The sequence below is a fragment of the Sporothrix schenckii genome (assembly GCF_000961545.1).
Source record: "Sporothrix schenckii 1099-18 chromosome Unknown Cont49, whole genome shotgun sequence".
In the NCBI taxonomy this organism is placed as follows: Eukaryota; Fungi; Ascomycota; class Sordariomycetes; order Ophiostomatales; family Ophiostomataceae; genus Sporothrix; species Sporothrix schenckii.
Window position 1 is genome coordinate 1,543,322 of NW_015971150.1, and position 12,361 is coordinate 1,555,682.

General features: G+C 58.1%; 3 protein-coding genes across 3 annotated transcripts; all 3 read left to right on the plus strand.

Moving 5' to 3' along the window:
* Window positions 1–120: 120 nt before the first annotated feature.
* SPSK_04861 (uncharacterized protein) lies at window positions 121–3,615 on the plus strand (the record flags this gene model as incomplete). The annotated part of the gene is made up of 3 exons (XM_016731623.1): window positions 121–229; window positions 336–352; window positions 433–3,615. The coding sequence occupies 3 exons, from the start codon at window positions 121–123 to the stop codon at window positions 3,613–3,615; spliced, it is 3,309 nt and encodes a 1,102-aa protein (XP_016583019.1).
* A 1,299-nt stretch (window positions 3,616–4,914) lies between these two features.
* On the plus strand, window positions 4,915–8,277 carry SPSK_04871 (uncharacterized protein; the record flags this gene model as incomplete). Its single annotated transcript, XM_016731632.1, has 3 exons — window positions 4,915–6,366; window positions 6,647–7,647; window positions 7,740–8,277. The coding sequence occupies 3 exons, from the start codon at window positions 4,915–4,917 to the stop codon at window positions 8,275–8,277; spliced, it is 2,991 nt and encodes a 996-aa protein (XP_016583020.1).
* Window positions 8,278–10,290: 2,013 nt separating this feature from the next.
* On the plus strand, window positions 10,291–11,346 carry SPSK_05406 (alcohol dehydrogenase, propanol-preferring; the record flags this gene model as incomplete). The annotated part of the gene is made up of 1 exon (XM_016732154.1): window positions 10,291–11,346. The coding sequence occupies one exon, from the start codon at window positions 10,291–10,293 to the stop codon at window positions 11,344–11,346; it is 1,056 nt and encodes a 351-aa protein (XP_016583021.1).
* Between the last annotated feature and the right edge of the window lie 1,015 nt (window positions 11,347–12,361).

The window sequence follows — 12,361 nt, forward strand, 5'->3', positions numbered from 1 at the left end:
CTTATTGGGAGACAGAAAACGAAATCAGCCCCAGGCCCAGCATCGTTGGCACCGAACCTCAATCTTCTCTCGTTGACACTCTTCCGTCTTTCGTTTCGCCCTTCACTCCCCTCCCACATGATGATGTCACATCCTGCAGGGCACGCAGCCCCTGCTACTGCCTCGGTCACGTCCACGCGGCGGCTGCGACGCGTCGCCGACACCTCCCGGAAACGGTCCGTCCAGAGCTGTACGTCAGTCACCCAGTGCTTATGTCATCATGTTGACTCGATAGACTCGATATAGTGATTTGATACGTTGACTTAGTGACGGCTTGCTGACATCCGATCTTGTAGGTGACTTTTGTCGAAAGGTAAGGTCTCCGTACGGATATCGTGGCATCTCATCGGCCACCCACGTGGTGCTCTGCTAACATCTCAGCGCCGTTGTAAGTGCGTCCCCCAACCCGCCGGCGATGGCTGTCTCATGTGCCACACCCAGGGCGTCGCCTGCTCCTACACCCTGCCGCGCAAGGCCCGCTTCTATGGCTCCGTCGAAGACTTGAGCGACCGCTTTAAGTGTCTCGAAGCCATTGTCCGCGGTGCCTTTCCCAGCGACCCTATTGCCACAGTGCCGGAGCTGCTCCGGCTGGGCCACCGGCTGGGCGTCACGATGCCGGACTTGGCCGACGACGCACGGGCAAAGCTGTCGCTGGACGACTTGGTCAACACCCCGTCCAAATCGGTGACGTCGGACCAAACGACGGCAGTGGAGGGTGCTGTAGACGGTGGTGGAAGTGGTGGTGGTGGTGGTGACCGCAGGCCGTCCATGACCAATGCCCCGACACAGTCGGACGCGGGCCATGTAAACGCACGGCCACTTGCCACGGAACCCGAGTCAGCGGACACCGTCAATACAGACAACACGCACAACACAGGAAATAGTGGCAACACAGACAACACACGTCATACCACCACCACGGATGGCACAGCGTCCTCGAACCCGCAGGATGAGTCGAGCGAGGCAATTGGTCTCGTTCGAGACACCACCGGCCAAGAGCATTTCATTGGATCGTCGGGGAGTCTGCAATTCTTGGGCCAGTTGCGCAGGCTGCTGTTGCTGTCGCAGCACGACAACATGTCGAGAAACAGCAGCTACCACGGCATTGGCTACCCCAGCAGCGGCTACAGCGCCCCTGGACGAGCGTCACAGCGCTTGTCTACCACGTTCACGGAAGAAGATGCCGCCCAGGCGCTCGAGGCAGACAACTCGCACGACGGCAGTGATGCGCCGCCGACACTGCATCACCACACGCCGCTCATGGACGACCGCCCATCGCCCATGTCCAGCAGCTCGGCGTTGGCGCGTGAATGCGCCACGATCCAGCCGGAAGACGTCAACGGCATCATGGCCCAACTTCCGCCTCGGCATGTGCTGGACGGCTTGATTCGTGTGTACTTCAAGAGCGTCCACCCCGACTTCCCGCTCTTCCACCGCGGCACCTTTGAGGAAGAGTACGAGCGGTACATTCCCGATTTTGAGTCGTTCTACCACCCGCGGCGTCGCACCGATACACCAACGGCCGAACCGGGCTGGCTGGGTTGTCTGCACATGATCCTTGCGTTTGCGTCGCTCGTGACGCCGGCCGTCTCTTCGTCCGCAAGCCAACACCGTCCCCCGCCGTCCACCGCGACACCGTCGACGGCGGCCTCGTCGCGCCAGACGCACGACGACGTCGACCTTGCCGCCCTGCGCAAGCACTGCGTCTCTCTGACCCGCTTCCGTCTGCTGCCCCGTTTCATCTCGCGATGCACGCTCGCCAACATCCGCGCCCTGCTGCTGCTGGCCCTGTACCTCCACAACCACAACGAGCGCAACGCGGCGTGGAACCTCGTCGGCACGGCCACCCGCGCCGCCTTTGCCATGGGGCTGCACCGCTGCACCGTGGGCGCGGAGCACCTGCGGCCGGTCGAGCGCGAAGTGCGGCGGCGCGTGTTCTGCACGCTGTTTGGCCTGGAGCAGTTTCTGGCGTCGTCGCTCGGACGCCCCTCGGGCCTGTCGGGCCTGTCGGCGTTGTCGTCGGCCAACGACGCGAATGAAGTGGAGGTTGTGCCGCCGCGGGCCGAGATTTTGGACGGCGGCGGCAGTGCCGACGCCGACGACGACGACGGGGCCATGGCGACTCTGCTGCTTCGCCTTCAGACGATCCTCGCCGGTGCCCGTGTCTCGGCGGCCGTCAAGACGGTCGGTCTCGGGAGCCGCCGCCTGCGCCAAGAACAGAGCGCCCGCGAGATCCTCCAGCGCCTCGACGAATGGCGGACGGCGGTGGCCGGCTGTCGCTGCCTCGACATTCCACAAATCACCGAGACCACGGACAGCGGACGCGACGCTTTCGTGGCGGAGGCACCACCGTCGACGTCGACGCCCTCCATGGACCTCGACAGCCTCAAGAACATGCTCGCCTGGCAGAGCCGCCCGCGCTTGCGGGCGGCCCTCGTCTTGCATATGCAATACCGCTATGTGGCCGTGCTGTCGACGCGGTCGGCCCTGCTCTACTCGATGGCGGCACGTGCAGCGCGGACAGCGCCCGTCGCACACGACGGCGGACCAGCGCCCTCGCCCTCGCCCGCGACCTCTGCGGCGCCGCCCACCCTGGCCGATCTTTGCGTCCAGAACGCTGTGCAGCTCTGCCGCCTTGTTCTTCTTGCCGACTCGTTCGGGCTGATCAATGGCGTCTCGGCCATGGACGTCTTCTATGCCTACTGCGCGGCCATGGTCTTGATTCTGCGATCGCTCAACGGCGGGAGCGAGCAAGACCAGGGCGCTGTGTCTGTGTCTGCTGCCGATGCGGCATATTGTGCGGAGCTGCGGCGCCTGATTGCCCGCACGCGGCAGGTGCTGATGCGCGTCGACAAATGCAGCACCATGAAGCGCTTTTCGCGGGTCGTGGCGACCTTTGAAGAGGGTTCGCGGCGGGTGGGACGTGACGATGTACACCAGAACAGCAACACAGCCAACACAGCCAACACAGCAGGCGACGGCACCGTGCCAGCGCATCCATCCAGCACGACGGCTCATCCCCGCCACCCCCCGCCGTCTCCCTACGCGCCCCCAGCACCACGTCAGAGGCAGACGCCTGCCCATGGTCCCGCTGCTGTGCACACGCCCTCGCAGGCTCCTCCCTCGGTCACGCGGCGGCTGGCGTCCATGTCGTCGCAGTCGTCGGCGCTGCACGTCGACGAGAGCCAGCGCCTCCACATGTCGCCGTCGCAAACGTCGCAAACGACACAAACGACGCTGCCGCCACAGAACCAGGCACACTTTGCCAGCGCGGGTGTTGGTGCCCTGTGCAGCAATGGCTATGACCAGTATGGGCACGCCCAGTCGCATCTTCACCCCCACAGCAGCTTCCCACCCTGGCCAGGCCAGCCCATGGGCCCCCAGCCGGGTCTCACGTCCTTGTTTGATGGCGAGCCCGAGGAGAACCAGTGGGTCATGGACACGTTCTTGGGCATGGGCATGGGCATGGGCATGCATCCGGGGAGCGGTGGGAGTGTCGAAGGAGACATTGACGGCGTGTTTTCGGCAGGAATGCTGGACTGGCCGGACATGGATGCGATTATGCGGAATGGTTAGGTGAGGGTAGTTGACGTCGTATGTCGTGCAGAAATGAGCTTGATGTATTGATCGAAGGTCACCAAAGTATAAACAATGTCCAAAAGATGACGAGCGAGACTCGAACCCTGCCGTGCACCGTGATAATAACACTTTGCAACAATGTATTTCCAAACGCTACTGGTCTTTCTCTTCTTTTCATCACTCTTTCACAACACGGACAGTTTATGACGCAGACTGTCATTCGTCGAGCGGGATGTCGAGCATCATCAAGTGAAACTGGTACTTTCATGTCTCCGCCGGCCGATGATTGTGTTGACTACAACTGGATCATGGTAATCGGCGGAACAATTTGGCGGCTCCCAGCACAGCATCAACAAAATCTACAGTTTCAACAACGGAATAGGACACCACGGTGGTCGAGGTTCGCCCCGTTGGTCTATCTTGCGAACCAAGAAGAGTGACGGTCAAGACGACAGAAGGAACCGATACATTCATTATACTGATCACTTGCTTCCTCGGTAAATATAGGCGACTTGAGCAGGCTAGATTTGTGTCTTGGAGCTTTACTCGGGTTATGCGTCTTACAATCGAGAGCTTATCGACAACACGTCCCCGTCACCAAACATCAATTTCATTCTAGTCTAGGAGTCATTCGTCATGACAATGCAAAGACATGTCACAACTGCTAGTGGTAGTGTAAAAGTGACGTGCCTCCGTGACATCGGAGCCAGCCATCCGTGCAAACCCCGTCGGTGACGAATGCTTGGCATTGCATTCCCCGGTTTTCAAGGATGCTTCTCCATATTTTTATTCATCCCATGTTAGCTTCTCTGGGAATAATAAGGGCTAAGACAAAAGTCAGCGAAGACATTCTCTGGTGGACGCAGAATCCCGAAAGTGAAAAGGTCGAAATTGAAAAGTGGAAAATCAAATGCCGGGGCAGGTTGCAGTCGGGGCAGGTTGCCGTCGGAGTCGACAATCCTCGTCTGCGACGCCGCCGTCAACTTTAGTGTGGAGGAGACAGCGCGGTCAACTAACATCTCAACTCTAAGCGGACTTCGGCCATCTCGTCTGCCGAACGACGACGAAACGAAGTCAAATTACAAGACATTGACAGCACTCCGATCCTTGGCACGAAAACGGAGCGAAGACGACGGGCGACTCTTTGTAATGTTCAGAGCGCGGGAGACTGTGGTCAGAGTTGACAAATAAAATAGTCAACCAAAAAAAGGGAAAACAAAAGAGACCGAACATCGTCATATCTTCGGTTCTGCTCTCATCCCACCTCAACACTGTTGTTTATCCACGCCAGCCACAATGTCGTATCCTCCCGTCTCAGAACCGCTGCAGCTGTACATTTCCGGCCAGCATGTCGCCTCCGAAAGCAGCACCACCTTCCCCGTCATGAACCCCATGACCGGCGAGGCCATCTACCAGTGCGCCTCCGCTTCGCCGGCCGACTACACCACCGCCATCGACGCGGCCTACACGGCGTACCAGTCCTGGTCGCGTTTGGGGCCGTCGGCACGCCGCAGCGTGCTGCTCAAGGCCGCCGACATTATCGAGTCCTACCTCGACCAGGACGCCGTCGCCATTTTGAGCGCCGAGGTCTCGGCCACGCGCAGCTGGGTCAAGGCCAACATGCTGAGCGCGGCCGGCGTGTTCCGCGAGAACGCCGCGCTGGCCACGCACATCAAGGGCGAGATCGTGCCCGCCGACCGCCCCGGCACCACCATCTTGGTCAACCGCGAGGCCGTCGGCGTCGTCCTGGCCATCAGCCCCTGGAACATGCCCGTCACCCTGACGGCGCGCGCCGTCTGCTGCCCGCTGATCTGCGGCAACGCCGTCCTGCTCAAGCCGAGCGAGTACAGCCCCAAGGCGCAGTTCCTGGTCGTGCGCGCCCTCGTCGAGGCCGGCCTGCCCCCGGGTGTGCTGCAGTTTTTGCCGACGAGCGCCGCCGACGCGCCGCGGGCGACCGCGTTTGCCATTGCGCACCCCAAGGTGAGCCGCACCAACTTCACCGGCGGCCACCGCGTCGGCGGCATCATCGCGTCGCTGTCGGCCAAGCACATCAAGAAGTGCCTGCTGGAGCTCGGCGGCAAAGCGGCCGTGCTGGTCCTGCACGACGCCGACCTGGACGCGGCCGCCGACGCCGTGGCGTTTGGCGCCATGAGCAACAGCGGCCAGATCTGCATGTCGACGGAGCGCGTCCTTGTGCATGCGTCCGTGGCAGCCGCGTTCAAGCAGAAGCTCGTGCAGCGCGTCGAGGCCCTGCGCGTCGGCAACCACCTGGACGACCCCACGGTGCAGCTGTCGGGCCTGTTCTGCGCGGCCTCGGCCAAGCGCATTCTGGGCCTCTTGCAGGCGGCCGTCGATGCCGGCGCCACGGCCCTGACGGGCGACCTGCAGGTCCACGGCCCCAACGGCACCATCCTCGCGCCGCACGTCCTGGAGGGCGTGTCCGCCGACATGGATCTGTACCAGCAGGAAACATTTGGCCCCGTCGTCATTGTGAACACGTTTGCGGACGAGGCCGATGCCGTCACGCAGGCCAACCAGACCGACTTTACGCTCTGCGGGTCCATCTTCTCGCGCGACGTGCTGCTGGCGGCCGACCTGGCCAAGCAGGTCCGTGTCGGCAGCTGCCACATCAACGGCCCCACGGTCTACGTCGAGGCACCGCTGCCCAACGGCGGCATTGGCGGTGCAAGTGGCTATGGCCGGTTTGGCGGCATGGCCGGGGTCGAGGAGTTTACAGAGCGCCAGATTGTGAGTCTGACGCGGCCGGGGCTGAAGTATGCTTTTTAGGATCGTTCTGGGTGGACTGTGTATTGGTAGGATGCCGTACAAAGGTTGAATTAGAATACACCCACACTGCACTTGGAAGGCCAGCATTTGGGGAAATAATAATGTAATGCTTGTTTCTCCATAAGAATCTCACATTTGCACGAGTCTCAACTCAGCAACGATTCCGTAAGCAATATATTCTATTGATACATATCTTATACGTTTCAAGCACCAGTTTCTTAAACTCGTCTACCTCATTTAGGTACGCCTAGTCCCTGCTCCAGCCCGGGTCGCCGGCCTTCTCGCGCAGCTGCTTGCCGCGCAGCATCAGCACCAGAATGGTGAACGGAAAGAAGACGACGGTCAGCGCCGCAAACAGGCCAAAGGGCGCAGCATAGCCGACCTTGGCGATGAACGGCGTCAGGAAAAAGGGCGAAATGTACGAAAAGATGTTGCGGACCAGATTGAAGATGAGATTGGCCTCAGCGCCCTGGCGCGGGTACGACTCCAGAATGTACGTCTGGATGATGGTCGTGGCAATCTCGATGCCGAAAATGTAAATCAGCTGGCCCACGAGCGGCGTGACCCACGAGTTGCCAAACTCAATGGCCGTGCCAAACATGACGAGGCCGCCGGGAATGGCCACGAGGGCCGGCCAGATGACCTTGAGGCGGTACTCGGGGCGCCACTCCTTTCCCTGCTTGAGGGACCGGCGGGCCAAGTAGTCGATCGACGGGCCGGCATAGGCCTCGCCGATGAGGGCGCCAATCAGGCCGGACAGGCCCGACAGGCCGACGTCGAGCACGGTGAAGTGGAACTTGGCCTCGAAAATGAGCGGAATCTCGGCCGTGATGCCGACGTGCATCATGTAGGCGACGCCGAACCAAAAGGTGCCGAGGGTGATGGCCGGGAACCGCAGCAGGACAAACGGCCGCGAGAAGATGAAGAAGAAGGAGTGCTTCTTGTCGCTCGTCCGCTGCGGAATGCGGACGCCGTAGCGGTCCCAGAGCGTCGCTTTGGTTTTGCTCGCGAGACCGGCGCGCTGGCCCTGCACCTCGCGCACGTATATTGTTTCGGGCAAGAAGAAGACTTGCATCACCAAGCCGACGCCCATGAAGATGAGCGGGATCCACTGCGAGGCGGGCCAGCCCAGGTGCGGGTTCTCGATAATGGCGCCGCCGACAAGCGTGCCGAGGAACGGCGAGACGACAATCGCGAGTGTCGAGATGCCAATCTTTTTGCCCTTTTCATGGCGGAAGAACTGTACGCCACGTTAGCAGAAAGCAGACGAAGCCAGAGAGGGGGTGAATTACTGAAAACACGGGCACAACCTACAATGTCGCCAATGCATGCAGGGCCGAGCGTCCAAAAGGCCGAACCGCCGGCACCCAGAATCACGCGGCCTGCCATCGCCGTGCCGTAGTTCTCGGCGCTCGTCACGATGCCCGCGCCCACCATGGCCATGATGTTGCTCAGCAGCAGGACCGGTCGGCGGCCGATGAAGTGGCTCAGCGGACTCCACAGAAAAGGCGCCACGCCGTACAGCGCCACGGGCGTGTTGCCCAGGTAGACGGCCGTGGCTTTTGGCACGCCCAAACCCTCGGCGACGTTGACAGTGCCCGCCACGAGCGTGGTGACGGACATGTAGCAGATCAGGGCCAAGTAGGAAATGGTAAACATGGCGGCGTGCTTCTCGAACCAGGACCAGTTCAGCGGGTCGGCCGGGTCGTCCGAGGGCTGGGGCATGAGGACGACGCCACCGCGGGTTTTGAGGTTGTTGCCGATGGAGGTGGCATCCTGGTCAGAAACCTTTTCATTCGCCTCAATGACCTCGGGACCTGTTTGTGTGAGTGTGTTGAAAAGTGTCGTAAAGAGAGACGATTTTGGGTATAACATACGAGGAATCTCGTCAGATTTCATAATGGTGAGAAGATGTGGAGAGAGGCGAAATGGCGAAGAGAACAAAAAGGAGACTCAACGCTGGACGTGTGCGTTAGGATGTGATAAACAAACAAAGAAGTAATGGCAGAGAGAGAGAGAGAGAGAGAAAACAAGAAGGACAAAATTAATGATATAGAGCAAACGTGAGCGATCCGGAAACAGAAAAGTGACCGAGACAGGTGCCTTTAAATGTCAGAATAGCATGGCGTTTGTGATGGTCATGCATCGGCTCTAATCTGGGTTGACTGACCAGGGACAAGCTAGTGGGAGTTGTTGGAGACAAGACTGCCATGGGACGAAATGGAGAAAGGAAATAGAAGCAATAACACAGAAAAGAGGTCTAACACCGATGAGGTAAGGATAGCAGGGCCAGGGTAGGAAGCAAAAGCCCAAGTCTGGCCAAGGCGGTTGGCTGTCTGAGAAACTGTGGAGGAGAAAGGATACTCAGGTGAGCTGAGAGAAGATGTACACCGTTAGAAACTGGGGATCCCCGCGAACCATGCGCTGGGGAGATGGGGAAACGTCCCTACAGACGACGTAGTGTGTGGGGTGTCTAATGGTTCGTCTATCGGGAACCCATGTTGCCGGAAGCGAGGAAGCGATTGTCTAGAGCAGGACGGGGAGCAAACGACAAAGGGCGCGTGGACGGGCGGACAACGATTGTTGGAGACGCCGTCGTTTCTTGACGAAGAGCAATGCCAACAATTAGGAGAAGCCAAGGCGGAGAGAGGTGCATGAGGTGACGGCCAAGGCGGGGGAAGAGACGAGACGAGGTGAAGCGAGGTGAGATCGAATGCTGATGTGGGAGAAGGGTAGGCGTGACAGAAGTAAAGGCTGGTGTTGTCGACGTTCGCTTTTGTTCTGTTTTCGTTTTTTCTTTTCTATTTTCTTTTTTTCTTTTCCGTCGTCCACGTGTCTCAGAATCTGGAGAAGATGTAGAAAAAAAATATGGAGTAGAGATCACCCCATGGACACCCCAGATTCAAAATCACAGCTTCTGCACTCTTTCTCCTCGTTTTCGTCCTTCCGTACTTCGTTTCTTGTAGTCTGGAGATGCTCATACTCTTTCCCTCCTTGTACCCCAACATTAGAAAAGGTGCGCGCGTTTTCTGCCGGAAGGAGAAACCCCAGAAAATTTCTACTTCTCCAAAACGTGGCGGTGGCAGGGGGCGGCAGACAGGTACCGGACGAGGAAAGGAAACGACTAGACAAGACGTGAATGACGCAGAAATGGGAGTCCTTTGCCGGCTCACTTTTGTCTTGGCAGCACCCGATCAGCGCCCTCCATCGTACCATCCCCCCGAATCACTTAGCGGCGGGTGTCTGGCTCCGGCCCGGGAATAAGTGTTAGTGGAATAAAGTGGGTCCAGATACGGGGCAGGCACGCGTGAGCGGATCCCCATCTCGGCCTAGCAGTTGGCCCTTGGTACTTTGTGGGGACGAGGCTCCATCTCCGCTCAGAGGCCGGGGACATCGGAAACGGGGGCAAGAGAGAGTGCAAAGCACGAAAAGACTAAGGGAAAGGATGCTTGCACGCGCGCCAAGTGTGAAGTTGGCAATAAGTAAACGCGAAGGCAAGAGGCAAATGGAGACTTCACGTTGCCGTGACGGGCGAGACGGGGAAGGAGCTACCAGGGAGAGCTAGCGTACCTGCCTGTTGGCTCGACGCGACGTGCGAAGCGACTCGACTCCAACGTTGGAGCACGGTTCGTGCTGGAGGATATAGTATCCGGGACGACCAGAGTTGGAGACATGACACGGGCAGCTGTAGATGGATGCTGTTGCCAGTTATTTGTGTGAGAAAGACTACTTGTCTGATCCGAAATCAAAAGAGACCACCTTTCTGGCATTCGACTGTCCTTGATTTTTTTTATGTTTTTGGCCCTTTCTTTTTCCTCCTCCCCTTCGTTTTCTTCTTCCTCTACACCCTCCTATTCCCTCCCGTTACACCATCCCCATCCCACAATGGCCGTCCCGACGACATCCACCGCCGCCATCCGCGACGACCAGGGCAAAATCTCCGTCCAGCAGCGGCCCACGCCCGTTCCCGAACGCACCCAGATCCTCGTCAAGGTCCACTACTCGGGCGTGTGCGCCACTGACGTCCACATCGCCCGCGGCCTCATCCCCTACCTGCGGCCCAAGGTCGCTGTCGGCGGCCACGAGGGCACCGGCGTGATTGCCGCTCTCGGCCCGGACGTCGATGCCTCTCAGTGGGCCATTGGTGACCGTGTTGCCGTTCGCTGGGTCCACATTGTCTGCGGCACCTGCGAGTCGTGCACGACGGGCCACGAAAACCTGTGCGCCGGCCGCAAGCTGGCCGGCAAGGACGTCGACGGCACGTTTGCCGAGTACGCCATTGCCGACAGCGCGTACGCCGTGCGCCTGCCCGAGAACGTGGGCGACGCCGAGGCCGCACCCATTCTGTGTGCCGGCGTCACCGTCTACAAGGCGCTCAAGATTGCCCGCCTGCGAAAGGGGAGCTGGGTCGCCGTCGCCGGTGCGGGCGGCGGCCTGGGCCATCTGGCTGTGCAGTACGCCAAAGCCCTGGGCCTCAAGGTTGTTGCGCTCGACGCCAACAAAAAGGACCTGTGTCTGTCGCTCGGTGCTGACGCCTACGTCGACGTGCTGGCCCCCGGCCACGACGACGGCTGCGTCGGTGCCGTCGTCGCTGCCACGGACGGCGTCGGTGCGCACGGTGCCCTCATCTGCGCCTCGTCAGGCGTCGCCTATGCCGACGCTGTCAAGTACCTGCGCAAGTCGGGCGTCCTCGTATGCATCGGCCTGCCGCTGCGCCCGACACCCATCCCTGTGCTGCCCGAAGACTTTGTTGCGCGCGGTCTGCGCCTCGAGGGCACCTCGACGGGTGACCGCACCGACACGGCCGAGGCTCTGGAGTTTGTTGCACGCGGGCAGGTCAAGCCGCAGATTGTCGAACGCCAGCTGGGCGAGATCGAGGCTATTCTCGAGGAGATTGAAAAGGGCACTGTCCACGGCAAGTCCGTGATCAAGATTGCCTAAGCACAGTCCTTGTCTGCGTTTTCTTTTGTGTACCATATGAATGACGAGATGAGATAGAATTAAGACTAGTATTGGCTCCCGTAATAAAGGAATGGCCACAAATGCTGTGAAACTGTCAGGGAGGTGAGAAGCTGGCAATTGCAAGTGGCATCAATCGCACCCATTCGTTATCACCTGATAATAACGAACACTATGGCTTCATGCGCAAAGAACGTCATTGGATAATACGTTCGGAAAGCAGCGGGTTCTCATTTTGGCTGTGTAGTGGCACGGGCATCTCGTCATGGCCGTCTTAGATGACGTGTTGGGTATGAAATCTTGTGTTTGTTTAGTTACGCAATGCTTTGGTGGTCATCATGTTGGTTTCGAGTTGAAAACGTTTTGTTGTCTTATTTTCATAGGCTCTTAATGTGAATTAAATAAAGATATAAGTGCAAATGTAAACTAAAAAAAGAAAAAGAAAAAGAAAAAGAAAAAGAAAAAGAAAATGAAAATGAAAATGAAAATGAAAATGAAAAAGATATAAGTGTTCAATTCGAAAAACAAGTTCCATTTCTCACTTGTGTCTCTCATCGAACTGTCTTTATTTTCAGTGGAAATTAGGTGCTTAGCACAATGTCATGTATGTTTTAAATAATTTTGTCGGCTATTATGTGCGAAAGCGAAAATAAGTAAAGTCCTCTCCCTCTCCTTGGCCGCTTGCAATCTCTATCTTCTCACACCACATTAAGGCAAACCTCACGCGGTATGGCTAGATGAGCCGCTAGGTGAGACGAAAAGAGGAGATTACACCGCACAAGTATTGTAAATTGAGACTGCAAACATTGGAAAGAATAGATAAATTGGCGAATAAAACTAAATGAAAATGAAATAGGTATTCCAACTACCATCGAAAAATATATAAATCTCCATACTCCGGGTCTATGATGTTTGCCTGTTCGTCTCAAAAAACAGGGGGAAAAAAATAAGGGAAATAAGTCGCTAAGAAAGTAACAAAAGCAAGAGAGAAATCGTC